The following is a 13,585-nucleotide window of genomic DNA, read 5'->3' on the forward strand; positions in this document are numbered from 1 at the left end:
TAATTTTTCAATATTTTATTTTAATATCCACATTATTGTGATAAATTGCTCGTTTGCTATCTATTTTACTAGATTTTGTTATAAAATTCAACATGTGTCATCATCCCTATTATAACTTTCTTTTTTGTTTTGTGCTCACGAATAAAAATATTTCTAAATATTTCTATTCTAAATTAAATATGTAAATAAAATCATTTAATGTTTTCAAATTATAAACATATTTTCTAACTCGTCTCGCCACCGCCGACGTGGTCTGCTCTGCCAAATCCCCGAGTCAAGTCAGGTTCAAGGTCTAATTGTATTTAAAATCCACATCATATATTTCGTAACATCGGTGTACACTTCAGGTAAAAGGGTGCCGCAACCGTTTGGTCCATACGACACAAGTCCGTACTGGATAAAGCGCTTGTGGTCCCCAAAAGGGCCCCACACCATCAAGGGGCCCCCGGAGACCCCTCGACAAGCCCCCTTGCTGTTGGAGTCGGAGCAGATCTTGTTGATCATCTTGTCTTCCTCGCCATGCTTTCTGTTTCTGAAATAAAAGAAAAAACCTTCAACATTCATTAAAATAAAAAACAACATTACAATGTTGTATACATACAGGTTGGCTAAAAAATAACTCATACATTTTGGCTGTTCCTTTTTTTTATGGCAGGGTAAATATTATTTCGCGACTTCGGGGTTGGTCCCATAGTAAAATTTGCTCACTCTCGCGTTTCGCATACATATTTAATTACACAAACGGGTCTACCGCGATATAGTTTCATTGTTTTTACCTTTAATTCCGACGTTTCAGCCGAGTTGCAGCTGAGTTGGGTCTTTCCGTGATCACGGCTGGTGCAACTCAGCTGAAACGTCGGAATTAAAGGTAAAAACAATGAAATTATATCGCGGTAGAATTAAATAAAAGTTGCTCAGTATAATCCCAAAACCTCCCTGGCAACGGGAATGCAGTTATTTTTTTAGCCACCGTGTATATTATTAGGGGTCGTCCATTAACTACATCACACAAAATTTCGAAACGCGACTCGCACTTGACCGGTTTTTTATGTAGGGTATAGTAGCTAGGATTTTCTCTGGATACATACTTATTGTACTGTTCCCGGCAATACTCGACACGATATAAAGACACATCGGTATAGAGCAGCTTCGCTGATTCGTAGTTTTCCTCCTCTATGCTCCTCCTTTGTGCAATGGTGGCGTTCAGTGCGATTATATCCTGGTTCTGCAAGTCGCGGGTCACTGGCAGGCAAATTGTGCCAGCGTTCTCTATTAGAAAACAAACAGACAGTCTTCAACAGATGTACCGTAAAATGGGGTCAGTAGGGACAAAACTGACATTCTAACCTCGATAACATTTTATGCTGCAAACTGAATGGTGTATATAATAAGTGTTCCAGACGTTTGTATTTTAGTTTTTATTTTATTTTGGGTAGTTCCATTTCATAACTTTGACGATAAACAGGAAATCCCACCTCACCCCGTAGTCCCTCGTAATTGGGGTGAGATGGAATTTCATACAAAGGTGAATTTGGAAGATTGTTGAATCGATTTTTTTTATTATGAGTATTACTATAGCTCCATTTTAAATTGGAATACATTATTTTTGTAGCAGTAGCCTTAAAATCCCATCTCACCCCCCTTTCATCCCTTCTCTCCCCATTCATAACCCAACTCTCCCCGCGAACCCTACTGACCCCATTTTACGGTAGCACACAAACAAGTAGCATAAATGTGATGTTCTACGGGTAAGGTACCTTATGGCGGTCGTTGCTTACGTCGCGTAGCACCGCATTAGTATAGGGGCCTCGTTAATAATGGCGTAAGCGCCGACCGCCATAAAGTACCTTTACCCATGGAACGTCACAAATCACTTTTGCTATCTTCTTTACTTAGTTCTTATCTTATCCCGTTTTACAACTAATGCTAAGCTAGAATACCTCTTATTTAAACTTTCACGATTTATACACATTATTAAAATTGTACAACGGGACTTAATCGCGTACCTATCTAAGTTTTAAGATTTACCTCCGACGTTCGACGATCCGATTCGACTGTTCGATTTACGTCCGACGTGTGTGATATCAACTTAAGCCAGTCTTCTCCGAGACCACGGGGACAACGCCGTCCTCGAAACGTCGGAGGTAAATCTTAAAACTTAGATACGCGATTAAGTCCCGTTGTACAATTTTAATAATGTAGAATACCTCTTCATTCTAAGTTATCGTAGATTTGCACTGACTTTGCAGACCTTCTTTTGCATGCTTTAGTCAATTTAGGTATTATCCTTCCTCCTTGCATAGCCTAAGCTAAAGGCCTTCCAGAAACATATGGGGTTTTGTGGAACTACTGTGAGCATACAAAATAGGCTCTATTAAACAAGTGCTGTTCAACTAGAACTAAAATAAGTGCTTGAACTAGAAAAAAAACAACGGGTTGCACTCCGGGAGTGCCGCCGGCAGAAGTCAAAACTCAATGACATTGTGAAAGTTTTTCGATCAGGTCACGTGTCCGTCTTATGTCTTACGAATCTTACGGTCACGTGACCTGTCGCGAGTTTATCATTTTTTCCCAATCACAATAAGTGCACAGCGCCATAAGGCACAACTAGTTTTCACTTAAAAAAGAGCTTGAATTACATACTGGAATATAAGTTTACAGGATTTTTCAGCCTCAGGAGTCCGATGTCATCTGTAAGGACCGGTTTACGGCGGTATCCCGGGTGCGGAATGGCCTCTTCTATGGGTATATCCTGAAATAACAACAATTTTGGGAAGTCAGTATCCTAAAATTGATTAACCTGTCGAATCCCACGATATGACGTCACCATAAGCGTTCTGGCTCATATATGAGCCGTGGAAGCTGACAGATTAAAGACCATATTTTTTTAATCATCAACTTTAATATTAACTATAAAGTGGCCCACTGACTAACAGTCCGCCGGACGGTATCGGCCTGTCAGTTGTTCGGAGCTGTCAATTTTTTGTTCTAACTGACAGGCCGATATCGTCCGGCGGACTGTTAATCAGTGGGCCCCTTAACTGATAGGCCGATACCGACCGGCGGACTGTTAAATTGTTAATCAGTGGTCCCCTTAAAACTGCCAAGAGACTCCAACATCTCAAAATTACACTAAATATATTATAGGTCTACAGTTTCATTCTGTTTCGAGGATCGCAACAGGAACTTCACCTGCATTGCAGCAGGCGTGTCTCAGCGATTTCATCGCGTCGCTACAAGTACTTACAAGCAGGGCCGGATTAAGCATGTCGGGGCCCCTAGGCAGTGCAATGCTCGGGGCCCCCTTACAGTCAATTCTACATACATAATGTTCAGTTGTTCAGTACAAGGATGTAAGTTTGCGATTTTAATTTCAACCTTCAGGTGTCAGTTGAGCCGATCCGAAAATGCCGAGCGATGTCTTTTTCGCTCTTATTGCGTGGACATAAAGCTTTTTGCTATCAGTTTTTGCCGATTCCTTTTTGCGTCAAGTGTGGGGAGAGCCCTTTTTTTCGCAATTGGTAGTTAAATATTTTGTCAGGCTGAACAGCGATTGTCCGACCATACGCCGAGCTACATGATTAAAATTAACCTAATAATATAGACTTTCCATGTTTAAATGACACTTCATTCACCAGTCAACCTAGCATGAAGGTACAGAGTTAACCTGAAAAGCAGCAAAAAACGCGAGCGCAGCGAGCGCGAAATTTTTTGTGAAATAATTGTGAAAGCGTGTTAAAAAGGCCGGGCCGGGCCTAAAAATCCGAAGTTTCCCAGTGAGGCGTGCTTTCATGCGAGGTCAAAGCCGTGTTTCAGGATAAGCTCAGCTAGAGCACAGACGCCAACCAATGTCCATTGTATTAAAAAGCGAGGCCGCAGGCCGAGCTTGGCGCATCAAGGCCAAAGGCTAAGCTGAAGAAGAGGAAATTTGGAAGAAAAACCAAAAATTGAGGTAAAAAGTGAGGCTGAAGGTCGAGCTCAGCAATCTTCACATTACTGACTTTCCATTGATGAGGGTTTAGGCCCTTGAGAGCTTGAAATTCGAGCTCGACATTACAGACTTTAAAAGCTATAAAATAACAACCCCACCAAGACACAAGTTTGCGCCTTCACCGCTAAGAAAACCCCATTTACTGTGGTCCCACAGTTCCAAGGCACAGCCCTTACCATGTCAGGGAGTATTGGGATCCTTGGTGTCGACATCTCCAGTGACGTCCAATTCCGTAGCCACCTGGAAGGTAAGGCTAAGCTGGCATCGAAAAAACTCGGTGTGCTCAATAAAGCGAGGCGATACTTTACTCCGGGGCAAAGACTGCTGCTTTATAAATCGCAAGTCAGACCCCATATGGAGTACTGCTGTCACCTTTGGGCAGGAGCACCTGGATGCCAGCTTGGACCCTTCGACTCAATCCAAAGGCGCGCTGTACGAATCGTCGATGATCCCAAACTCACAAGCGGTATTGAACCTTTAAGTCTGAGGAGAGACCTTGCCTCCTTATGTGTGTTCTACCGCTTGTACAATGGGCTGTGCTCTGAAGAATTGTTTGACATGATGCCAACGGCAGCTTTCTATCACCGCACCGCTCGCCATCGGCAGGGTGTTCATCCACACACCCTAGAACCTAAATGGTCGCGTACTGTGCGGTTTAAGAGGAATTTCCTCCCGCGGACGCTCCGGCTGTGGAATGAGCTCCCTTCCGAGGTTTTCCCGAGGGTCTACGATATGGGGTTCTTCAAAAAAGGAGTGTACAGGTTTTTAAAAAAAGGTCGGCAACGCGCATGTAACACCTCTGGAGTTGCAGGCGTCCATAGGCTACGGTGACTGCTTACCATCAGGCGGCCCGTATGCTTGTTTGCCACCTATGTGGTATAAAAAAAAAAAAAAAAAAAAAAAACATAATTTAGGTTCATAATCATCTAATGTTTCTGAGTCTGAGAAACTGATATTGGACGTTAGGTATGAGTAGGTACCATATTTTTTTTTATGAATTTTGGCTATTTGGATCAATTTTTTTTTTATGAGCGCGGGGCCGCCGGGGCCCCCTAGCCGAGGCGGGGCCCATAGGCAGTTGCCTACTCTGCCTTAGGGTTAATCCGGCCCTGCTTACAAGTATATGCGGCCCACACCAATGTTGGTGTCTAGCCATAGTAGTTGCCGCGCTACGGACGGGACGCCTGGGGCTCGTTTCTCAAAAGCTTGTAACTTGTAATACAAGTGGAAGTTCCTTTCTAACAAAAGCTGTCACAAAGTGACATCCGCTTGTATTACAAGTTACAAGCCTTTGAGAAACGGGCCCCTGCTCGCGCTTGCGCCACCTGGCGGTCATATCTGTCGTAAATTACGTCGTAATATACCTACGCGTTTTGCTAGAGTGAATCTTCTGTACCTACAACTATTATTTATTCTGTGCCTGCAGCTAACGCACGGCGCTCACCTATCATTCATTACTTCATGTAAAAATAAGTTTTTGGCAAAAATTTCATTTTTGTTACACGCTTTTATCGCTGACTGTACTTTTCTTATGACAGACAACTAATACTCATCGAGACAATTCTAAAAACCCCTAACACAATTAGGTTGCGTTGTTTCATCACAGAGTTCCTATGGCCACCTCCTGTCTCCATCATCAGATCAGCTCGATGGTACCATAATATTGCATTGTCACCCGACTTACATGTGTGTGCAAAATTTCAGCTCAATCGGAAACCGGGAAGTGGATCAAATTTAACTTGCAAGATTCCATTACAATTTAGTTACATACAGGTCGAGTTCCTATGGCCACCTCCTGTCTCCATCATCAGATCAGCTCGATGGTACCATAATATTGCATTGTCACCCGACTTACATGTGTATGCAAAATTTCAGCTCAATCGGAAACCGGGAAGTGGATCAAATTTAACTTGCAAGATTCCATTACAATTTAGTTACATACAGGTCGACCTAATAAAAGCGTGTTAAAAAAGAAAAGAAACTAAAACGTTTATTCACAAATCTTGCTTACAACTAATTACATATACTCGTATTCTTCTGCCAAACCACAGAGGTTTGTTGGCAGACGAGGCTCCTTTATGTTTATGCAAGCTAGGTAGTTGATATGTAACTTAAACTTAGGTATCTACTAAACCCTTTACCGCATGCATTTAATAGTTTTGTTACTCACAGTTGGGGGCCCTGTAGTTTCCACATCGTACTCTCGTACCCTCACACTGAGCGCTTCCTTGCGGGAGAGACAGTGGGCCGCGGTCAGCACGTAGTGCTCGTTTATCAGGCTGCCACCACACAGGAATCTGGGTCCTGCCTCTAAAATAAAGAAAGTGATTTGGAAGAAACGCTCGAATCATCATTGTTTTTATTGATGTCATTACTTAGTAATATGTATATAAAACTTCTTGAAAACTCACGAGTCTGGTAAGAAATGAAGATCATCCAAGGATAGTCGTTGAATCCTAATACTGGGACCCCTGAAAACAAAAAAATTGTCTAAGTGCGTAATTAGATATAGCTAAATCGATATTGATGGATAATCTTACATACCTAGTCCCTCTGAGAAAGCTTACTTCAGTTGCTACTGACCAGGTACTGAAGACAATAAAATGGCGTGACATTTTAGACTGGTTTGTGAAATTTATAGATGTACGTATAATGATAAGTATAGGGGACAAACGAGCAGATGAATCGCCTGATCGTAAGCAATCACTGTCGCCCATGGACACTTGCAATACAGACGGGGTGCCGGCCTTTAAAATGGGAGTACGCTCATTTCTGGAAGATATCATTCTGAAAATACCACGGGCGACAGTTAATTCCATAATTCCACAGTTAAGCTATACGAGGCGGGAAGCTTCTGGAGAAACGCATACGTAGTTGAGGACTGCCAACCGTCTAAGTGGAAGATGGAAATGTTGTCGCGTAGAGCGGTGGTGGAAAGAAGCGACAGGTTTTTTTTAAAAGATCCATGTACCTCCTGCTATTCGATATCTAATATCGTCCTCCTCTCGGATGCCGCAGTCGTCCGGTAACAAGGGAAGGTTCGGATGGTCGACAGAGGCTAAGACGCTCTCTACTCCAGCTGTCAGCTCAGCACAGCACATCTGGAAATCATAAATTATATTATGTTTTATATCATGCTGACTTAAAAGCTGGTAAGGAGTGTGGCTTCAAAATCAAACGGGAACTGTAAAGATACATCCCAAAGGCATGTTGGAATACTTGTTTGTGGTGGCAGATACTTTTGGCGCGTTTTTTCATACCCTACATTTGATGCTAACTGTACTTTTATATTTAATAAAACACTAACCATTCCAAGCCCGGCATCCTCGAGTCCGCAGGCGTTGCTCGAGAGCTGATCAATCATTTGAACCTCAATCCCTGGAACGCAAGATGGCAGCTTTGCCGCGCAAGCTGACAGATTTTCTGTTGCTGTCACGGCGGCAGCACATGCGTTGGAACTAGTGCAATCGCTACAGTTTCCTGAAACGATTAGCGTTTTCTTTAAGGGGTTATTTCTCTCCAAGATCCGATCCGATCCTAGATCTTTCTGATATTTTGCAGCTAAGGACTACACAGGGACATAACTTCCTTCTACTGTCTTAGAAGAAAAAGTCCGGTGACCAGATCGATCTAATAACCCCTTTAGTGAGGTGAGGCTCATGCGGAGCAGAACTGATGTTGCAGAATATTGTTTTATATATTATATGTACTTACAATTCATTTTATTAATGGCAATTGATGGTCATACATTTTTCTAGACAGTTAACTTAGCGTTCAATAGGTAATTTAATTAAAATTACTTGTAACGGATCTAAAGGCCACAGTAGTTTTTAGCCACCAAAATTATTGTTAGGACTAGTATTAACACTGTTATACCTATTAAAATAAAACTAAATAATAAGGCAGAAGCTTTATGTTTAAATAAATTATACAACTCACTTATAGCTGCTGTGTAAGAGAGAGTCCAATTTAACCAAATGAGTACACATACAGTACCAACTTTGGCATTTATTTTCTTCATTTTATTATAATAATCTAAACTTAATTTATAATTTGAGTGTAGATGCGTAGATGTCAGTTGTGTTGTTGTAACTGGTCAGAGTGGTCAGTCAAATCCGGTTTTGCGTTTATAAATAAGTGCAGTAATTGCGCGCATGTTCGAGGAAACCGTGTCTGAATAGTTTGAATCGTGCTTAAATTATAATAAAATATTATAGTTTCGCCATTCCCATTTACTCCGCGGCTTAGCTCAGTAATCTATGGTGCTAGTGATGATGGTGGTGATGGTATTATAAAATGTATATACCTAAAAGTAAATGAAAGCTGACAGTTTCCAACACTAAAGTCATGTGAATTTAAGGCACACTGCTAGATGTGATGGATTTTTTAAAGTGGTCAAATATTACCTATGAGCTTCAGAGCTACTACCTATGTTCGGACATCTTAAACATACAAACTATCAGCTCGCGATTTTATTAGTGTTAATATTTTCCTACTAAACCCAGCTAGGAATTAGCTTATTCTATATCTACTAAAGTGTTTTAGAAAAAATGGCATTATCTATACGGACCGATTCCAGAAAACTTTATACGACATTTTAGTCTCTAAAACTTTATCAGAAAAATACATTAATATCAAGAGTTACTCGCGCCTTATAAAATGTTGGTTTAAGTTTTGACAAAAACTTTTCCGGCTGGCTAAAAATCTAGTTGTTAGTCATCAGACGATCGGCACCCACGCATTGAGTGTTTCGAATAAAATAATTGAAACAACAAATAACATGTGCGTTACAGTTACTACTTTATTTCTGCTCATTGTGTTAAGTTGTACGCCAGTTTACACGGAAACAAGTAAGTTATCATAACTATAGATTAGACTATAAAGGAACCAAGCATGACATTCACATGGTTAGAAAGATTAAATTCATAATTTCGCGTGTTTACCGCGTTTATGATATTTTGCAGAAAACTGTACCGACTGCATTCCCCACAAGTCATGTGATGCTGCTGTGGAAGCCATTAAGAAGAATGATCCAGCCATCGACGCCCAGCTCACCAGTGCCTTCTGCGGGTTCGAGGGTGGGAGACCCATGGTTGGTACCGACACCAGTGGGGAGACACTCCTAGCTTCGGGCGAACTCGGCTCCGTTCGGCTCAGCATTGCTCCGAGAAATTAATAGGGTCGACACAACTTGACGTCCCTTTGCGTGCACGACCTCAGATAAGATAATAACTTGAATTTTGACAACCCTAAATAGCCGAAAGGGATAGTGCCATAAGTTAGAAAGGGATATCATGATTCGATCCTGAATCGCTGTCAAACTTCGGTTTTGTAGGAAGTGTCATTTCTGTACGGTAGTGCTATTACTTATTCTGTGCCTTCACCAAGTGCCCCAACTTAAGTTCCCAAGTCGCCATACCGGCTGTACCTACAGAAAAGTTGTATGATACCAACTGTAACTATACACTCTTGAATTGTTTCAGAGGACTTCATAGTCTTAACTAAGAATTCGGATGATTTTTTAAGGGTCCGTACACCATTTCGTATTAAGACCATGGAGGACCGCTTCTTCATATTAATGTTATCCCCATTTTCCTCCCTGCATATTCACATTATTGAAAATATTTTTACACAACGCCGACCATGTTAACTTGATGTATTTTTCAATGCTGTGTTGTTACTTATTCTGTATTTTAACAATTTCCAGGTATGTTGCTCCGAGCTGACCGAGCTGGGACATTCCGCCGATAACCATCCCAACCTTTCTCTGTTACCGGACGACTGCGGCATTGGAGGGGAGGACTTTGCAGACAGACTTGCTGGAGGTAAATTATATAAAACTATCCAAATATAAGTACTCCAAAAGTTCGCAAATATGGTCCAAAATCAAGCTGTGTCCAGACGGGCTGGGCAAATCGACCGATTTGATCGGGAAAATAATTGGCGTCAATTCCTAATTTAATCAACAATTTAAGATTTATGGTGATATTTGAGCCCTCTAAGTTAAAAAATGCTCCAAAACGAAAATAGCTAGCGTCTCAAATTGGTATTCTTGCGTCCGCATCCGATTTTATCGGTATATCGGTCATAATCGGCGGTCGAATTCGGCGAGCCAAATTCCTGATTTGATCGGACAATTTCATCAGATTGGCGAAAAATTATCTCGTCTGGACACAGAATCAGAATGTCCTATCACTTATGCCAAATATTTGTATAAATTAAAGAAAAAAGGTAGATAAAACCGAAATGAACATTGATTTTAATGCTTAATTTTATATTTATTTCAAACATGCATCGTCGTAGTGCGGGACTCATTCAAAATCATTTATTAAGAGTTAATTTCACAAGGAAACAAGTCAATTTGTGCATTAAATTACTTTGACGTTCTTGTGGAATAAATATTATTTTCGATTTTTGAAGCATTAAGAAAGCCTTTACGAATTGATGTGGTGATAAATTAATTTTAACCTATTAGAAACCTACTAACTTTTTTTTTCTAAATATTATTTATTTACAAACAAGATAGAAATACCACTGTATATATACAGTGGTATTTCTAAAAGAATTTAATAACTAGCTTAAATCTAAAATAGGCCCTTGAGGCATTGTACCAAGGATGCTGGCGACATTTCCTCGCTGTATCGCCGCCAGACCTTCGTTCACCGTTACGTCAACCAGACGCTTCGAGATTTCTGCGAACAACTTATGCGCGCTGGGTCCAAAATTTATATTTGGAGCAAAATTTCGTTTTACAGCGATCCCGGTCCCAGGACTCTACGAGTATCCGTGGATGGTACTCATTGGGTATACCTCATTGGGGTATTATAGGTCATGTAAGTTTTGCAAAAAGTTCCTACTAATAAATTAAGGTCCAACTATTACACATAATAGATTCATAATCATAACAACAATGGAATAGACCAGCGGTCAGCAACCTGCGGTCCGCGGGCTGCATGCGGCCCGTGAACCTGTCACTTGCGGTCCGCGAGCCTCCTTGGCTATTTTGTATGTAATATTGACAAACGACAATGTCTGATAAAGTCATAAATATTAACAAAGTGCGGCCCGCGTCAACTTCGTTAACTACTATGTGGCCCTTGGCTGATAAAAGGTTGCCGACCGCTGGAATAGACGGTACGTACGTAGAGATCAGAGTTATGTCGTTTGTAACGCCCGCGCCGTATATATATATATATATATATATACATAAGTCCTTTGTTGGACACCACTTGCACTATTGCACTAACCCGGGGTTAAACGGTTAAACCTGGAGTTTCCATGATTACCAGTACAATTTGACACTGGGTTAACGTTTTAACTGGTTAACCCCGGGTTACTGGGATGGTTCAAGGAGCCTTAGTGAGATAATAACCTGAACAAACGGCGCCTTAGGCTCACTTGCACCATTCCACAAACCCGGGGTTAACCGGTTAAACCTGGAGTTACCATGGTTACCAGTACAATTTGACACTGGGTTAACGGTTTAACCGCTTAACCACGGGTTAGTGGGATGGTACCTTAATGTCAATCTCCGTGACAGATTAACCGACGGATTGAACGTTCTAATTTCGACAGCAACGCCTGAGGATGGTCCCCAGTTTAACTGCGGCGGTACTCTCATCAACGACCGCTACGTGTTGACAGCGGCCCACTGTGTCAGGGTGCGAGGGAAATTGCTGAGCGTGAGGATAGGGGAATACGATGTGGACACAACTACAGACTGCATTGGAGATAAATGTGAATCTTACGTACAGGTAAAGCCCTATTTAAGACCCCCATTTAGTGCCGATATTGCACCGGGAAGAGATGACCTCTTAAACCCTATTTAGTCGGATCAAGAACTAAGCAAGTGACTTATATCGACCGATACGGCTACCATCAGTCACTCGCATATTAGTCCAACGAGATGTATAGAAAGTAAATTACGTCCTCGATAGCGTAAATGTCAGTTTTGACACTGTCTGTGACTCAGTGTTACGGGCTCGGAGTGAAACTTTTAACCGTGGATCATTCAAAACTGTTAACTAGCAAGTGATTTTTGTTATTTGGTATTTCGTCGAAATTAATTGTACCTACTCTGTAGAGTAGGGAGCAAGAGCACGGAACTGTGACCAAAGTATCAAATTTAGTTATCTACTAGTAAAATAATGTTTCGTTGTTATTTCAGGACATAGACATAGAAGAGACCGTTGTTCACCCTGAAAACGACCTTGATTACCCTATTAAGAATGACATCGGACTCATTAGACTGAACGATACTGTAAATTTTTCAAGTAAGTATGTAACCAACGGCCTAGTTTGAACAACGCTTATATATAAAGTGTCAGAATTGACATTTCTTCCAAGAAAAGACGCTTTTGACAGTGACAGATCGGTAGGTATCGTGTCGCTGTGGCTGTGAAGATATGGGGGTTTTCAGAAAAAATGGTACCATTTACTTTTTTTCGAAAACCCATCAACTTTTGGGTTATTTAGACAGAATCACGAGTACTATTGAATAAGATAAAAAAATGTCCAAAAACTTTTTTTATTTTTAAATCGTTAGTCCTCGTGATTCTAACCGGGCCAAAAAAGATTCAGATTATTCAGGTGATTTGGTACATGCGATCTGAGACATTTCTTACCTGTGTATGTGCCTCGTTGTGAATTATAAAATTTTTGAATATACAATAATAATCACAATAATTTATTTATATATATATATTTTATAGAAGCGCTGGTGGCCTAGCGGTAAGAGCGTGCGACTTGTAATCCGGAGGTCGCGGGTTCGAACCCTGGCTCGTACATTGGTACGAAAAACTCATCGGAGTTTTTCGGAACTTATGTACGAAATATCATTTGATATTTAGGTACCAGTCGCTTTTCGGTGAAGGAAAACATCGTGAGGAAACCGGACTAATCCCAATACGGGTCACTAGACTAGCGACTGCCATCCATCTGACCTTCCAACCCAGAGTGTAAACTATTACACTCTGGGTTGGAAGGTCAGATGGATGGCAGACGCTTTCGTAAAAACTAGTGCCCACGCCAATTACTGGGATTAATTGCCAAGTAGACCCCAGGCTCCCATGAGCCGTGGCAAAATGTCGGGACAACGCGAGGAAGATGAATACCTATATATTTTATAGAAAATGCTGGTACAATCTGCCTACCCGTGACCCGCTATTTGCGAACCCGAGACACCGACAACCTAAGTGCCACCGTCTCCCATTGGAGGTATTCGGAGAGTGGCTACGCGTTCTCCAAAATGCTGTATGCGGATGTTAAAATTAACAATCCTCAGCACTGTAAGGACCAGTATGACAAGTACACAACTAAGTGAGTATTGTCCACTTTCCTATTTGACATTAGAAAATAGCATCATATCCGTACAGTCCTCAACTGTGCGTTTCTCCAGAAACTTCTTGCATCGTACAGTTAAACTGTGGAATAAACTTCAAACTTTTAACGCACTTTCAAACCCTCTGGTCGACGGTTATCGCTTACCGCTCGTTTGCTTCTTATATCATAAAAAACCAGACAAGTGCGAATCGGACTCGCCCACCGAGGGTTCCGTCCAAAGGAGGAGGGAGGAGGGAGAAGTTTGATTTTTTC

At 41.4% G+C, this 13,585-nt stretch overlaps 2 protein-coding genes across 2 annotated transcripts in view; one reads left to right on the plus strand and one right to left on the minus strand.

Annotated features, from left to right (window-relative positions):
• Nucleotides 1-234: 234 nt before the first annotated feature.
• LOC134655825 (CLIP domain-containing serine protease B4-like) lies at nt 235-7,973 on the minus strand. The gene is made up of 8 exons (XM_063511308.1): nt 7,931-7,973; nt 7,299-7,471; nt 6,963-7,092; nt 6,403-6,462; nt 6,162-6,301; nt 2,644-2,752; nt 1,089-1,269; nt 235-532 (listed from the first exon to the last, which is right to left on the minus strand). The coding sequence occupies exons 2-8, from the start codon at nt 7,353-7,355 to the stop codon at nt 286-288; spliced, it is 924 nt and encodes a 307-aa protein (XP_063367378.1). The 5' UTR covers nt 7,356-7,471; nt 7,931-7,973; the 3' UTR covers nt 235-285.
• Nucleotides 7,974-8,718: 745 nt separating this feature from the next.
• Nucleotides 8,719-13,585, plus strand: part of LOC134656088 (CLIP domain-containing serine protease B4-like) — a 288,523-nt gene continuing 283,656 nt past the window's right edge. Inside the window, exons 1-6 of the mRNA XM_063511605.1 lie at nt 8,719-8,841; nt 8,956-9,083; nt 9,699-9,816; nt 11,567-11,745; nt 12,159-12,264; nt 13,120-13,309. Coding sequence (XP_063367675.1) covers nt 8,772-8,841; nt 8,956-9,083; nt 9,699-9,816; nt 11,567-11,745; nt 12,159-12,264; nt 13,120-13,309 — 791 coding nt within the window. The 5' untranslated portion in view covers nt 8,719-8,771. The remainder of the gene's footprint in view (nt 8,842-8,955; nt 9,084-9,698; nt 9,817-11,566; nt 11,746-12,158; nt 12,265-13,119; nt 13,310-13,585) is intronic.

Source organism: Cydia amplana, chromosome 17, assembly GCF_948474715.1.
Source record: "Cydia amplana chromosome 17, ilCydAmpl1.1, whole genome shotgun sequence".
NCBI classification, from domain to species: Eukaryota; Metazoa; Arthropoda; class Insecta; order Lepidoptera; family Tortricidae; genus Cydia; species Cydia amplana.

Coding starts and splice junctions, on each gene's coding strand:
- LOC134655825 (XM_063511308.1), bottom strand. CDS start 7,355: ATGATTGATCAGCTCTCGAGCAACGCCTGCGGACTCGAGGATGCCGGG. Junction 6,463..6,962: donor TAGATATCGAATAGCAGGAG/GTACATGGATCT, acceptor TTTTGTTTTCAG/GGGTCCCAGTATTAGGATTC. Junction 2,753..6,161: donor AAACTACAGGGCCCCCAACT/GTGAGTAACAAA, acceptor TTGTTATTTCAG/GATATACCCATAGAAGAGGC.